The following is a 16,911-nucleotide window of genomic DNA, read 5'->3' as shown; positions in this document are numbered from 1 at the left end:
TTGAGAATTTTTGCAAAATAGAAGACAACTTTTCAGTTTTAAATTTTATTTTGAAGGGGATTTACATTTTTATTAGACTACACTTGTTTCACTTAATTAGCTTTTGAAAATGCAGAATAAATACCGAGTTGTTGATTTTAGGCTGTGTTTTTAAATTAATGTTAAATTAACCGGATAAATAAATCCAACACATAATAAAAACTTGGTACTGCTGTTTTGTTTTGTTTTTTGCCTGTAAGTCATTATTCTTGTCTTATGTAATAACATAATAATTCAAAATAAAATAAGAATTAATAAAATTATTATTTTTTTTTTCACAGCCAGTTCCAGTTCATCTGATTGCGTGCGTGCGTGTGCGCGACCTCCTGTATGTTGGAGACGTCCAGCGCAGTGTGGATGAGCCGCCTGTACATGGGATGCTTGATGTCTTTGCCTTTCTTGTTCAGGTCCACCGCCTGCGAGGAGGAGAATCGATATCAAGGTCAAGCGATGCTCTGCCCTCTCACAATTTTCGTCAGAAAAAGAAAGTAAAGAGAAAGAAAAAAGAAAAAGAGAAAACAAATTTAAAAAAAAGACTGAAAGAAAAAGAAAAAAATATATAAAAAGAAAAAGAAAAAAGAAAAAGAAAGAAATAACATACCGGTAAGTAAAACAGAAAGAAAAGGAGACGGAAAGAACGTAAAACAAAGAAAGAAAAAGAACGTACAACAAAGAAAGAAAGAAAGAAAGAGAAAGAAAGAAAGAGATATAAGTGGATAGATGGAGAGAAAGAGAGGAGGTAAGAAATAGAAAAGGATCTCGTTAGAAAGTGAGACAGGCAGACAGACGCTAGAAAGCGAGGAGAAAAGCCGGAAAGAGCGGGACGACAGAAAGCGCGGCGGTGGCGGCGGCGGACTCACCCTCTCCTTCATGCGCTGCACGATGAAGCGCAGATATTTGCACATCTCCTGTTTGCTCAGGTTCTTCTTTTTACTGCCCTGCGGACGCACGACAAGGCTTTGGAGACGCACGGACGGACGGACGGACGGTCGGCCGGGACGTTACCCACCCTGCAGAAGACGCACTGCCAGTGGGGGCCGGCGGCGGCGTCGCGGGGCCGGCACTCGTCCGTCAGACACTTGAGGTGGAAGACGCGGAAGCAGTCGTCGCAGGGCAGCACGTCGCCCGGCAGGTGGCACTGGAAGCAGTACCAGTCGTGACTCTCCGCCTCCCACTCTGGAGGAGGACGCGCCGGAGAGCGCGCGCTGGCCGCGCCCTGCTGCTCCCCCTCCTGGAGGGACGGAGGAAGGAAGCCACAAAAGCGCATTTCAAGCTTGCATACTTTTCTTTTTTTTTTTAAAGATGGGATGAGCCAATTTTATTTTTTTTTTAAATAAATAACTTTCCAGGGCAGGCGTGTCCAAACTTTTTCATTTGAGGGCCACATACAGAAAATCAGAAGGATGCAAGGGACACATCATGTTATGAAGGGAAATTGTGTTTAGTCCTAAAAAATGTACAAATAATTTATTTGTGCTTTTGCATATTTAGAAAAATGCTACAGTATATAAACCAATTTATTTGTAATATGGCAGTAGGGTTATTATAGTTTTGTTGGAATTTTTCATTTTAGTTTTTATTTTGTTTTGAGTTTTTTTTTTTTTTTTTAATTAGTTTTAATTGGTTTTCAGGGGGGTTCTGTTCGTTTTTTTATTAGTTTCAGTTCTTTAATAAATGCTTAGTTTTAGTTTAGTTAGTTTCAGTATTAGTTTTAGTTTTTTTATGTGTAGTATTGTGCCCAATATTTAAAAAACTCCATGGGTGTTTATTTACTTATTATTTTGTTTTATTATTCTCCCCCACTTTTTTCTATTTTATTATTATTATTAATATTTTTTATATTTTCCCAATTTATTATTTAATTACGTTATGCTTTTCCCTCAGTTTTGGAATGTATGGTGTGAATGTGTGATTGGATGTGTTGTTTTGGTGGTGGATGCCATTTATCTTTCGTTTACCTTATTTGGATGGAACTTATTTTTGTTCTCGCTTTGCGAAAGCTGATGGTAACTTGTTTATTAACTTGTTGTGTGTGTGTTATCCCCCTTGTTTGTACTCACTAAAAAAATGAAAAACATAAATAAAAATATTTGACAAAAAAAAAAAAAAAAAACTCCATGGGCGCGACGTCATTATTCCAGTTTATATCAAAATAAATCTACTAAAAATCACATTTTAAATCATTCCCAAAGGCTCATGCATTAAATTAATTACCAAAGGACATTTTTGCTATAATTATAGTTAGTTTTGTAAACATAAAAATGTAGTTTCAATTAGTTTTCTATTTAAAAAAAAAAAAAAAAGCATCTTCATTTTTATTTTATTTCGTGAACGAAATTGTTTTTTGAATTTTAGTTTTTTTCGTTAGTTTTAGTCAACTAAAATAACCTTTAATAGCACCCTCCTTTCTTACTTTTACCATCTCCAAACATTTTTTGCTTTTAATTGATTTGAATTGAGTCAAATGCCATTTTTAGCATATGTCGCGGGCCACTAAAAAAAAAAAAAAAAAACTCCATGGGCGCGACGTCATTATTCCAGTTTATATCAAAATAAATCTACTAAAAACCACATTTTAAATCATTCCCAAAGGCTCATGCATTAAATTAATTACCAAAGACTAAAACGAAGGACATTTTTGCTATAATTATAGTTTTGTAAACATAAAATGTAGTTTCAATTAGTTTTCTTTTTTTTTTTTTTTTTAAAAAAAGCATCTTCATTTTTATTTTATTTCGTGAACGAAATTGTTTTTTGAATTTTAGTATTTTTCGTTAGTTTTAGTCAACTAAAATAACCTTTAATAGCACCCTCCTTTCTTACTTTTACCATCTCCAAACATTTTTTGCTTTTAATTGATTTGAATTGAGTCAAATGCCATTTTTAGCATATGTCGCGGGCCACTAAAAAAAAAAAAAAAAAAAAAAAAAATGGACGGCGGGCCGCAAATGGCCCCCGGGTCGTAGTTTGGACACCCACTGTTCCAGGGTAACTTCAATTGACCTCCCATAACCTTTTTGGACAAAGTGTATGAAGGACCAAAACTGCCAACATTCAAAATAAATAAATAGATAAATGAATAGATAAATGAATAGATAAATAAATAAATAAATGAAAGTGAAAATGGATATAAAAATATAATTTAAAAAATTACACAAAAACTACATATAAATGGAAATACAAAGAGCAAAAAATATTTTAATAAATAAATATGTACTTTTTTTTTATATCCATTTTTATTTTCACTTTTAGTCATTTATTTAGTCACTTATTTATTTTTAAATTTTGCAGCTTTGGGCCACGGTGGAGACCGTCAGGTCCAAAGCTGCCAGCTGGATTAATTCAGGTGCACGCCTTTCTCTTGTAGACTGCATTGAGGTAATGTCCTCTCTAGCTTGTGCAGCAGTGAGTGATGTTGGGGGTTGCTGTGCAGCTGACTGTCCTGTTATGTGCGAAAGGTCAGGGGCCAACATCAGTTGAAGGTGTCTTGTTTGTTGATTTTGATTTTCCAACACTGCTTGGAGCCATTTTGGAGCAGTATCTGCTTCTGCATTGCTACCTGCAGCGCCTTGTATTTCCTCAGTCATTTTTGTTGTCTTTTTATTTGTTTCTCTTGTTTCGTTTGGCACTTCCTGTCGTGATTTTATTTTGAAAGAGCGGACCGGAAGTTATGCGCGGCGACGTTGCGGCAACTTGACTTCTTCAGCGCGGTCACTTTTCAACGTTGTACACGGCAGTGGCGAGTTGTAGCTTAGCTTCAAGTTGTTAATCAACTCAGGATGCGTCGATAACAGTCCTCTTGAGTGGATTTACTCACAGAAGTTTGTAGAAAATCCCACTTCTGACACCAGTTGTCGTGCTTTTACCTCCGGTGTGATGGCGGCGCGTGGGCGGAAAGAATCACACGACAAAACGAGGGATCCTCTTACTTCACTTTACTGGTCTCCCAGCAGGTTAGTCACAACAATGACAGCTGATAGTTGTTTCAGTTGACAAGATGTGCTGGTTTGGCCTCTAGCTCGGACACAGGCAGCGTTCCAGCAATGTCCGTGCAGTGAGCCGCGAGTACCATACAACCAGAAAACAACTTAACTACTAGTCTCGTGATAATCAACGGAAAAACTAACACAAATGATTAGTACACGTCACAGGCTTATTAACAGTGTAACTACACTACACTACCCCCCCTTTAGGAATACTGAGTCCCTTCAGTATTGGTTATGTAGGGAAAATTAAGTAGTAATTATGTAATTATCATAAACAACAACAACTTAACTGAAAGTCCTAGGCAAATAACCTAACAAAACAATCACTCTTCTAGATTCAGTCTTAAGTGCAAGCAATTAACGTTTAACACAGCTTAATGCAACTTGTAACTAGTACCTGAATCTCTCTGGCATATTGACTACTCTTCCACTTGATGTTTTAACAGTTTTTGTGTCACCTAGTCTTCTTTCCGGCTGACGGTCTGGATCGCTGGACTGAGATGTTTCACACGAATCTTTGGACTTGTCACTTGGACCCATCGGTGTCCCGTCTGGATCATCTGGCAGCGGCAACATCGGCACCAGTGGAGTCTCCTCTTCATTTTCTTGGAAGTTGGGATCTTGGCACTGTTGTAGCATTTTACTCCTCTGCCGTGAAATCCAGATTGGGATAACTTCACTGTCATAGGGCTTGAGTCGGTCATGATGCATGATCGTGGCGCGCTTGGGACCTTGGATTTCGTACAGTACTGGACCTCGACGTGCAGCAACAATCAGGGGACCCCTCCAAAGTGCTTGAAGCTTTGGGCTTAGTCCTTTCCTTTTCAGGTTGTCCCTAACAAACACAAGGTCACCAACACTGTAGGAGTGCTCTCTTGCTCGGACATCGTACACTTTTTTTCTGGCGCTCTTGTGCGGAGCGGAGGTGTTCTCTCGCAAGGTTGTGCACGTCTTTTAAGCTTGCTTCCAGGTGGTAGAGGAAATCTGACACTTCCAGTGGATTAGCCTTGAGTGTTGCAGTACCAGACTGGATATACTGTGGTTGGTGGACCTCCCTGCCAAGCATAAGCCTGTTGGGTGTAAATCCAGTCACTGTGTGTTTTGAACTGCGGTAGGCTGAGGTAAGCAGTGGCAAATGTTCGTCCCAGTTCTTTTGGTTCTGGCTTACATAACACCGAAGCATTTGTAGCAGGGTCCTATTGAACCGCTCCACTTGTCCATTAGAGGAGGGGTGATAGGGGGTAGTCCTGGTTTTGGTAATCTGCAAGAGCTCACATACATTCCGAAACAATACACTTTCGAAATTGCGGCCTTGATCCGTATGCATCTCAAGAGGTGCTCCGAACCTGGCAATAAAGTCATAGACCAACTTCCTTGCAGTTGTCTCAGCACCTTGATCAGGGACAGGATATGCTTCGACCCATCTTGTGAACTGATCAATTATGACAAGAATGTACTTGTTTCCAGAGCTGGACACAGGGAATGGTCCGAGAACGTCAAGGTGCAAACGGTCTAAGGGTGCTCCAACTTGGTAACTTTGCATCTTTGCTCTTCTTGTTCGGCCTGTAGTTTTGCATGCACTGCAGTGTGGGCACCTTTTGACAAACAGGTGAATGTCTCCGCCCATGCCATACCAATGGAAGTTTTGTCGCACACACGCTCAAGAGTTTTGGCTTCTCCCAGATGACCAGAGTATGGAGGGTTGTGGCATGACTGTAGGACTTCCTTCTGCATGGACGCGGGAACTAACAATAACAAGGTTGGTTGCTGGTCTCCAATTCTTTCCCAGGTGTAATGGAGGACTCCTTGTTTAAGTGTTACTTGGGGCCAGCAGAGCCAGAACTTCCTCACTGCGGGACTCTCAAGCATCCCTTCATCTTTGGTAGGGAGTGTCCCTGTTTCTTTCCATGTGTAAAGGGTGGCGAGAACTGGATCTGCTTTCTGAAATGTTGCCAGTTGCTCCGGACCAAGGGATTCGAGCCAGTTGACTCCCGGGCTCTCCACAGCTGGTTCATCTTCAGGTGACAGGCTGTCTTGACCATGTGTGAGACTTTGGGGCTTGGTGCACCTTATTCTAAGTGGCACGACATCATCAACATCATTTTCAAACTTGACCCACTGTTCGTGAATTTTCCGGCAGTACGCGCACCCTTTACATGGCAGGTCTGACAGGCTGATCCCAGCCCGGTAACAGTCACATTTGTCCACATTTCCTCCTGGCAACCTTGACATGGCGTCCGCGTTTGCGTGCAATTTACCCGCTCGATGTTCAATGTGGAAGTCATATTGGCTCAACTCTTCTATCCACCGAGCTAGCTGTCCTTCAGGGCATTTGAACCGGAAGAGCCAGGTGAGGCTGCCATGGTCGGTCCTAGGGGTGTTAAAAAAAATCGATTCGGCGATATATCGCGATACTACATCGCGCGATTCTCGAATCGATTCAATAAAAAAAAAATCTATTTATTTATTTATTTATTTTTTTTAAGAGCTCAGAATTGTTCATTCGGTAGTCTAACCGATTCAACGTCTTATCATCATTGCCTTTTTTTTTTTTTGTGTGTGTGTGTGTGTGTGAATCGATTTTTAAACTTCCATTTTTAATGGAAAAATATTCAACAAAACGTCTGACTTCGGGTTAGGATTCACACCTTGAGCATGGAAGAATGTTATATGAACGGAACATTAAGCCTTAATATTTTATTTTAATGCTGTTCAAACATGAAACAGATTACAACCTCTATAAGACTGAAATTTCAGATAAATAAATAATACATTTTCATATAAATCTTACACTCTACAAGCTTACTGATTAGTATTTTCTAAATTTGAATGAAAAAAAATCGCAACAATCGACTTATAAATTCGTATCGGGATTAATCGGTATCGAATCGAATCGTGACCTGTGAATCGTGATACGAATCGAATCGTCAGGTACTAGGCAATTCACACCCCTAGTCGGTCCTAATTATGAACTTTCTGCCTAGTAGATAGTGGCGGAACTGACGTGTGAATCGAACAACGGCTAGCAACTCCCGACGAGTGACACAATACCTTTGCTGAGCTGGTGAGAGATGGCTGCTGGCATAGGTTAGCACTCGCTCTTCTCCCCACTGGACTTGTGATAGGACAGCGCCGACACTGTTGTTGGAGGAGGCATCTGTGTCGAGAATGAACTGTCCTTCTACGCGAGGATAGCCCAACACGGGTGCAGTGGTCAGTTTTTCTTTCAGCTTTGCAAAAACAGCTTCATGCTCGTCAGTCCATAGTAATACAGCATTCTTCTTGAGCAGTGTATGAAGGGGGCTTGCCAGTTCTGCGAAATTTGGAACAAACTTGCGGTAATAATTACACAGCCCAAGGAAAGCTTGCAATTCTTGAAGGTTAGTGGGAGAGCTCCACTAATGGACATTTTTGATGAGTGCTGGATTCGGTTTGACCCCTTCACCACTCACGATGTGACCCAGGAAGAGAACTTCCTCTTGGAGCAGATGACATTTGGATGGCTTTAGTTTTAGTCCATAACTTTGGAATCTCTGCAAGACTTGCTCAAGCCGATCCAAGCTTTGGTCCACTCCATGGCCGATAACGATGACATCGTCCAGGTAGATGAGAAGGGTTTCCCACTGAAGGCCTCTGAGTACGAGCTCCATTGCCCGTTGAAACGTGCTTGGCGCGTTACATAGTCCAAAGGGCATTCTAGTGTGTTCATAAAGGCCCCATTTGGTGATGAACGCCGTCTTCTCGCGGTCTTTGGTATCCACTGCAATCTGCCAGTAGCCAGACTGAAGGTCGAGGGTTGAGAACATGGTTGCACCACCAACAACATCGAGACATTCTTCAATCTGAGGTAGGGGATAAGCGTCTTTCAGAGTGAGACTGTTCAAACTACGGTAGTCGACACACCACCTTACTCCTCCATCTTTTTTGCGCACTAGGACCACTGGGGAGGCCCATTCAGATGTAGATGGTGTGATTACACCTGCTTCTAGCATGGCTTTAAGGTGTGCTTCCTCTTCACCTTGAAATCCAAGAAGAGTCCTTCTCACTGGCTGACGTACAGGTCTCGCGGATCCAGTGTCTATCTTGTGCGTAACAGCCGACATGTAAACAAGATCAGAGTCATTTTTGGCAAAGATTGATTGATATGTGAGTAGTAGCTGAACGAACCGCTGTTGTTGTTCTTCACTGAGAGCTTCACTTGTAGCAGCAACCAGACTTTGAAGGTGTTCAGGAATGTCGTGGGTCGTCGCTACTCTTCCTACCACCAGTGATGTTGCATCGTCATCTGCATGGCTAGTCTCTGCACTTTTCTTTGATACACATGGCGGTTCAGGGCAAACTTCAACGAGGACACCAAGACAGGCTCCTTTTGTTAGGGAGGTTCTTTTGGTTGAGAAATTGAACACTCTGACTGGTACCCTTTTTTCCATAGTGACCAGAACACTTCCAGATGTTATGTTGTCTGTGATGTGTAAAGGCTCTAGCACAGCAGTGACTCCTGGCCTCAGGTCCTCCACTTCACCCCAAACAATGCATTCAGATGAAGCTGGTATGGTCGTGGTTTCTCTAAGGATCACTCTAGCCACACAGTAGTCTGATCCATTATCCCGAACAATTTTTGAGGGCACAAGTTCACCTCCAATGAAGACCTTGCCACGGGTGTAGATGACAACATCATGAGCCTTCATCAGATCAAATCCAAGAAGAACAGGATCTCTTATGGAAGCCACATGCACTTCCCAGGAAATAGACTTGGATCCAATTTGAAAGGTCACTGTAAGTCCATGTTTGGCTTTCATGCCAGCTCCAACTCCTGCATTCAATAGGTAGGTCTGGTGTAGGTCTGCAGATACTGTTTTGTCCTTCAGGATACTTTGGTACAGTTCCTCGGATATTACAGTGGTTTGCACGCCAGTGTCTGCCACAGCATGAGTTTGAATGCCATTTATGGTTACTGGAATTTGTAAACTCTCACCTTTCTTTTTGGTGCAGCCAATCTGCCGGCCTTGCAACTGGTGATCTGAGTCCACATATGAGCTGTCCAAACCTCCACCTGACTGCAGCGGGAAATCTGTACGCTTGTCAACGTAATTACGTTCAGCGACTGGGCTGGGCGATCTAACACAGTCTTTCCGGAAATGTCCTGCTTCTCCACATTTGAAACATGGGCCTGCTGCTCCACGATTTGGGCTGGGTGTTTGAGAATGGCCTCGGTTAGGATGTAACTGCTGGTAGTGTTGTTTTCTTTCTGGTACAAGGCTTTGAGTTGCTATGGGTTGTTGGAGTCCTGTGTTTACTGCTCGGAGGTCTCCCACTTGCACCTGCAAATTGTCCACTTTGTCAACAAGGGCCTTCACCTGGTCCATCAGGACAGCAAACTGGTCAACTGTGACATATTGGGGAGTCTGGACCCTGCGGGATATCGCAGCAGCTTCTTCACCTATGTCTCTTTCATCAACCCATGAAATGCGCCTTGTTCTGTTCCTTATTTCCGCTTCACGGCCCTCTGTGGCTTTGAAGTTATGCTCATGGGCCTCCACAAACTTTTGAGCTTCGACAAGGGAGCCTGGTTCACCTTCATAAGCCACCTTTTGGTTTCGTAAGCCTTTGAGGAAAGCATCAGTTGCTAGCTGATCCTGGAGCTGAAGATCAACTCCTGGATATGCGAGAGTGATGAGGCGTCTCACGTGTTCTGCAAATTCAGCTGACGTCTCTCGCCCTTGTCGGAGTTCCCCGAGCTTTCTCCTTATTGTGGTCGGAGGGTCTGTTCTTCCAAAGCGTTGAGTGAGTTGCTCTACCAGGAGAACGTAATCTTCCCTTGTGCGCTCTGGCAGTGAGCAGACATACCGTACCGCAGCTCCTCTTTAAACACTCATGCAGCCTGTCCACCCGTTCATTGGCACTCCACCCACATTTTATGGCTTGACGTTCAAATGGCATTAGAAATGAGTCCCAGTCCGCACTTCCATCAAATGTGACTAACTTTGGCCTCTGGGGTTCTGGCACTGCATTGAAGTAGGCTCCAACATTATTTTGCCTGCATTCATCACGGTAGGTATGTGTGTGTTGAGATTCACGCTCAGCATCTCGAATCTCTCGGCGCCTGCTGTCAGGTTCAGGAATTGCAGCCCGTCTCGATGGCAACGAGCTTCGAGATCGTTGATCTATTACCTCCAGTTCAGCTGCAAAAGGTCCACGATCTCTTGGTCTAGTTGTTGCATCAAGAGGTGCGTTTAATTCAGGTGCACGCCTTTCTCTTGTAGACTGCATTGAGGTAATGTCCTCTCTAGCTTGTGCAGCAGTGAGTGATGTTGGGGGTTGCTGTGCAGCTGACTGTCCTGTTATGTGCGAAAGGTCAGGGGCCAACATCAGTTGAAGGTGTCTTGTTTGTTGATTTTGATTTTCCAACACTGCTTGTAGCCATTTTGGAGCAGTATCTGCTTCTGCATTGCTACCTGCAGCGCCTTGTATTTCCTCAGTCATTTTTGTTGTCTTTTTATTTGTTTATCTTGTTTCGTTTGGCACTTCCTGTCGTGATTTTATTTTGAAAGAGCGGACCGGAAGTTATGCGCGTCGACGTTGCGGCAACTTGACTTCTTCAGCGCGGTCACTTTTCAACGTTGTACACGGCAGTGGCGAGTTGTAGCTTAGCTTCAAGTTGTTAATCAACTCAGGATGCGTCGATAACAGTCCTCTTGAGTGGATTTACTCACAGAAGTTTGTAGAAAATCCCACTTCTGACACCAGTTGTCGTGCTTTTACCTCCGGTGTGATGGCGGCGCGTGGGCGGAAAGAATCACACGACAAAACGAGGGATCCTCTTACTTCACTTTACTGGTCTCCCAGCAGGTTTGTCACAACAATGACAGCTGATAGTCGTTTCAGTTGACAAGATGTGCTGGTTTGGCCTCTAGCTCGGACACAGGCAGCGTTCCAGCAATGTCCGTGCAGTGACCCGCGAGTACCATACAACCAGAAAACAACTTAACTACTAGTCTCGCGATAATCAACGTGACATAGACAGGCGCGATGCATTCAATGACCTATACTAGGATGGGAAAAACTAAAACAAATGATTAGTACACGTCACAGGCTTATTATTAAAAAAATATATAATATATATATATATATATATATATATATATATATATATATATATATATATATATATATATATATATATATGAATGAGATATATGAACGTACAGAAAGAGATAATGGGAGGTTGTAAGAGTAAATAAAAGATGCAGCCACGTACGTACCTTGCTTCCCTCCGCTTGAGGATCCTGTGATGACAATGATTCAAAGTGAGTAAGTGGTAAATGAAAAGGGACGCCAGCTCAGCGATGAGTGACACTCATACGCCGACGCACAAGCATAATCGACACACAACAACAAACTGGGGGAATCTTCTGCTTTTTGTGACATTTCAGGATGAAACCAAAATGCAACATTCCTTTATGGCTATTATTGAAAAATCTAAATCCAGTAAACCTCCGCTATCAGTTTTTGCAGTCCTGTTATATCACATTTTTTAAAATCATTATTAACTTGTTACTTTATTTTATTCATTTATTTTTTTACTATTTGTAGAATATTTTTATTATCCATTGCTCCCGCAGTACGTGTTAAAAACAAAAAGTCAAAGTGGCTTTATAAATGTGACAAGGACTCGAAAAAATATCCAGTGTTCTCTGCAATAGGTTACTGATGTTTTATTTTTTTTAATACAGTGTTCCCTCATTTATCATGTGGTTTTGTTTTGTTTTTTCCCCCTTAACGTGCGTTTTGGTTTGTTTATGTTGTTGGTCTTTGCACGGCCGTATCTCTCGAACCCTACGTCCGACCGGGGACATACGGGCATCTGCCCATTCGTCTCAGTGAGACCTTTCCAACGGTGTCTGTCCCGTTGCTCCATGACATTGCATTACTGCGATAGAAAATATCATCTGTGCTGCATAACAAAAAAAAAAAAAAAAAACTTTTAATGGAAATAGAGATGAATGAAAATGCATTCATAATAAACTAAAAATCATACCAAAACGAAAAAACATAGAATAACTGAAAAAAATAAATAAAAATGATTATACATACACTGTGCAGTATACTGTAATACATAAATAATAATAATAATAAAAAACACTTTTAATGGAAAAAATGATTGTAAATGAAAAAACATGATGAATGAAAAAGCATTCATAATAATCTAAAAATCATACCAAAATGAAAACAAATAATACATAAAAAATATATATATATATATACTGTTCTGTAATAAGCACATAAAAATAAAAATAAAACACTTTTAATGGATAAAATGCATGTAAATGAAAAAAGAACATGATAAATGAAAAAGCATTTCTAATAAAGTAAAAATCATACTAAAACGAAAAAACAAACGTAAAAATATATATATATATAATTAACGTGATTTTTATTTTTTATTTTTTTAATTAATGCGGTTTCCATTATCACGGGTAGTTTTTGGAACGTAATGCCCGCGATAAATGAGGGAACACTGTACACAAGTAAAAAAATTTAATAAAATGAAAAACAGAAAATATGCAGTTATCCTCGTTTTCAATGTCAAAAGGATAACGTGAATTTCCCAAAACTAGCGTTTGCGGGGGTCCGAGTTTGCAGACTCACCATCTCGTCGCCGGGCAGCCAGTAGCCCTCCTGCTCGATGCCCGCCTTGGAGCCTTTACAGCCCACCGTCAGCGTCTCCACCACCAGGCCGTCCTTCACCGCCAGGCTCAGCTGTCGGGCCGTCTCCTTCGGGTGCATGCCGAAAACGCGGATCAGGTACCTGGCGGGCCAGGAGAGAGAAAGGAAAAAAAAAAAAACACGTTCTTATTAAAGACATTCAAACATTCTGCAGGAAAAAAAAAAATATATATATATATTTTCAGATTTTTCTCTCCATTATAAACAAATACTAGTAAAATATTTGTTTCATTATATGAAACAGGCAAATATCCTTACTATAATTTATAGTGTTTTAATCATTGAAAAAAGACCCAAAATTAAATTATTTTATTAATTACATTATTTCAATTAATTGGCTGATGAAGTGAGTTTTATTCTGCCATTCTGTTGTGTTTATTCCACAATCCTGACTCGAGTAGTATCCTGAAATAAAAGTAGTATTAAATAAAAGACATGTTTCAAAGAAACAAATGTTTTTTTTTGTTTTTTTTTTCAGAAATTAATTAATTATTTTAATAATTGAGTAATCTTGTGGAGCCATTTTTTTTCCCATGTAAAACTGTCCAAATCCTCTTATTTTAACATAGTACAACATAAATCTTTTTTTTTTGTGTTTTTTTTGTCTTTAGTTTTTTTGAGAAATTGATACTTATTTTAATAATTGAGTAATCGTGTGGAACCATTTTTGTTTTTATTTTAAAACTGTCCAAATCCTCTGACTTTAACATAGTGCAACGTCAAATTATTTATTTATTTTTTTTAGAAATTAATTTATAACTATTTCAATAATCGAGTAATTGTTTGGAGCAATTTTTTTCATTTAAAACTGTTGAAATCCTCTAACATAGTACAACGTATTTTTTTAGAAATTAATTGATAATTATTTTAATAAGTAATCGTCTGGAGCTTTTTTTTTTTTTTTTTTTTTTTAAACTGTCCAAATCCTGTGATTTTAACATAGTACAACATCAATCTTTTTTTTTTTTTTTTTTTATCACTATACAAATACGAAGTAAAAAATAACCACACCAATCACTAGCTAATAAACAGTAATCAAGTTTTAAAAAAAAATGCTTTTGTAATACACTTTAATGCAAAATTAAAATGACTCGGATCAGTTGATTAAATAATCAATACCGATTCTAAAAATATTCAATATTGACAGCACGAGTGTTTTATGTGGGTGTGCTTAATGCGAAGAGCCACGAGAAAGATCCGAGCACGCTCAGGTCAGGCTCTCGGATCGTTCGCCGGATCGCAAAACCGATTGCCGGTCTGTTTTGACACGGCACGTTGGCAAAGGGCCAACGACGCTCGCCGCCTGCCAAGCCAGCGCTGGCTAGCATGGCACCAAGCAGCAGCTCTTGTTGTCACGGTAACGCCAGACAAGCGGCATGGATACCCTCGCCGCCGCCGACAACACCCCCGTCCGTCCGTCCGTCCGTCTGGCCTCATTCCAGCAGACGGCCTTTCATATCCAGTCTTGGCACTTTCCTTGAAGTTTCAATGATTGGAACAGGATGAACAGCGACGAGCCGGTTCCACTTACTTGGAGATGCGATCCATGTTGGCGATTTGCTTCTGGTTGCGGATGACCTCGATGGCGGCCCACACGTACTGGACCGCCTTGGGGTCCGCCAACCTCTTCTTCTCCACGCGCGACATCACTTCCTTATTCATCTCGACTGTCAACAACAACATATGAAACGCACATTTAGAAGAAGGACCCACAGTCGTCTTGCTCGCGAGGTGGGAGGAGCAAGATGGCCGCTCTGTGGCTTCAACCGGCTTGCACTGACTGGCACGTATGAGCTATCGAGCCATGTTGTCATGTGCTCCCCTCGGCTCAACGGAGGGCCGGGCAACACATCAAATTCATTCGATTAATCGCCATTTTCAAAATGAAATCACTGAAAACGCGTTAATTTGTGAAATGGAGTTTCGTTGGTCTGGATTATGAAAAGCTGTCGTTATGTTCAGGTACATCCAAATGTTTTTGTGCGTTGTAATTTTGCACAAAGTAGCACAATGCTGGATGGGTGCTTTAACAAGAAACAACAACCAACTTAATTGTGGCATTTAAGCACAAACGATGAATGTTAAATTTGTGCTGATTTACAAAATCAGTATACATTATATGAACATTTGAACATTTTGCACAGGACTTATTTGTGAATAAAAGGTTTCAAAAAAAGTTTTTTTTCCCTGTTTTTCTGAATACTTTTGTTTCTGTTTTACAGAATTTTTTTTTTCTGTCCTAAAAATAAAAAAAAATCCGAAAAACAGGGGAAAAGATCATTTAAAAAAAACCAAGATGGAAAATTACTCAGAAAAACATTATTAAAAATAAATAAATAAGTAAACAGTAAAAAAAAAAAAAAATACAAATAAATAAATACCAAAAAACAGCACCGATTTCTGTTTTTCGGAGTAATTTTTTTTTCTATTTTTCTGAATTTTTTTTTTTGTCTGTTTTACAGAATATTTTTTTTCTGTCCTTAAAAAAAATCAAATAAAATAAAAAAATCCGAAAGACGGGGAAAATTATTCAGAAAAATGGGGGGGGGGGGGGTGAAATCCAAAAAACAGAGCATCAACTTCTGTTTTTCTGAATATTTTTTTTGTTTGACCTCTAAATTCCAAGTACAGTATATTGAATTGTGGTTTGCTCTCTAATCTCTGAGGGAAAAAATGGTAAAAAAAAATAATATTCAGAAAAACAGAAAAAGAAAAAAATACTCTGAAAAACAAGAGCGCATATATATATATATATATATATATATATATATATATATATATATATATATATATAAATAAAAAAGTCAGGTTGATTTCCATTAGTGCAGTTCTAGCACCCTCTTGTGGCTAGTTTTTTAGTGCAGTTTAATTTTCATAAAGGATGTTTTGGCCCTTCTATATTTAAAATCGACACTAATTGTCAGATGAAGGGGAACGTAATATGCCTGTGAAGAAAGTCTATATGAATTCAATGTGTGATTTCCCTTGTTAATGAGATTTATCTACTGATATACCTTCAGTTTGCACTGCAGATATTTCAGAATACATTAGCTCGACTTCCGTGAGGTTCTCCTACACGATAAACAATGCACAAAGATGGAGGTCGGCCAGCCTCTCGGGGGGGAAAAAAAATAAAATAGAGACCATGAAGGCCATTTCTTTCAAATGAGGTGTTTGTGTTTATACTCGGCTGCGCGGGCCTGACCTTCCCTCCAAAAAAAAAAAAAAAAAAAAAAAAAAAAAAGAAAGAAAAAATCATCGACACTCATTTCATGTGATCCTCCCCCGGAGAAAGCACCAGCGAGCCCGTGCGTCGCGTTCATAAAAAGGGGGTACCGTACCAAACGCGGCTGGGAGCATTTTTTGTTTTGTTTTTTACGCAAACAGAAAAAAAGATAAATGATCAAAACAATTGAAGTGAACTCTACAGGGTGAGGACAGAAGAGAGACTCTGAAAGAGGTTGTTTGTGCCACATTTTGGAAAAATGAACAGTTGAGTGAGTGCCTCGTTGCGCAGATAGAGGCTACAAAAAAAAAAAAAAAAAAAAAAGTCTGCTTTAGAAAAAAAAAAAAAAACGACAGCGGTATACTTTTATGCCGCCTTGTTTTTTGTTTTTTACACGTGATCTGTGCTTGGCCCTAAATTATTCATATTATACAATAATGACATGCTGTAGATGCAAAAATTTGAAAAAAAAATTTGGACGACAACTTTATATTGATCTGGAGAAAATCCCGGGCGGCTTCTGAGTACTGTGAAAAAAAAGAGCTAAATATATATTTTTTTTTTAAAACTGTTTTGACATAAATTATCTTTGACTCTAGACAAAAGGTTTATAATCTTTGGGACTAGACTAATTAGACATCCAGTCAATATCATTGTTGACTCATTTGAAATTGAAAGAGCAAATGAAATCAAATTTCTTGGTGTTATAATTGATGCAAAATTGTGGTGGAAATCATACATCGAAAATGTTCAAAGAAAGATATCTAAAACCCTTGGCATTGTGTATAAAACCAAAGATATTTTGAATAACAAATCACTGTATACATTATATTGCACATTATTACTGGCATACCTAATTTATTGTGTGGAAATATGTGTGACTTACAACTCAGAAAGCAACAGGTGTCAATTAAGAGGTTTTTAGTCAGCAAA

At 39.7% G+C, this 16,911-nt stretch overlaps 1 protein-coding gene across 2 annotated transcripts in view; it reads right to left on the bottom strand.

Annotated features, from left to right (window-relative positions):
• zmynd11 (zinc finger, MYND-type containing 11) overlaps window positions 1-16,911 on the bottom strand; it is a 34,013-nt gene that overhangs the window by 15,468 nt on the left and 1,634 nt on the right. Inside the window, exons 2-7 of one of the 2 annotated variants that reach the window (XM_077512099.1) lie at window positions 14,284-14,419; window positions 12,675-12,834; window positions 11,288-11,311; window positions 1,049-1,270; window positions 900-977; window positions 363-455 (exon numbers count right to left, since the gene is read on the bottom strand). In XM_077512099.1, the coding sequence (XP_077368225.1) occupies window positions 363-455; window positions 900-977; window positions 1,049-1,270; window positions 11,288-11,311; window positions 12,675-12,834; window positions 14,284-14,414 (708 nt within the window). In that variant the 5' untranslated portion in view covers window positions 14,415-14,419. Of the gene's footprint in view, window positions 1-362; window positions 456-899; window positions 978-1,048; window positions 1,271-7,076; window positions 7,225-11,287; window positions 11,312-12,674; window positions 12,835-14,283; window positions 14,420-16,911 lie in introns of those variants that run through there. The other variant, XM_077512107.1, reaches the window with a different exon arrangement.

This window comes from Festucalex cinctus, chromosome 1 (assembly GCF_051991245.1).
Source record: "Festucalex cinctus isolate MCC-2025b chromosome 1, RoL_Fcin_1.0, whole genome shotgun sequence".
In the NCBI taxonomy this organism is placed as follows: Eukaryota; Metazoa; Chordata; class Actinopteri; order Syngnathiformes; family Syngnathidae; genus Festucalex; species Festucalex cinctus.
The sequence above is the reverse complement of the archived record's forward strand: the minus strand, read 5'-3'. Positions and strand labels throughout refer to the sequence as shown.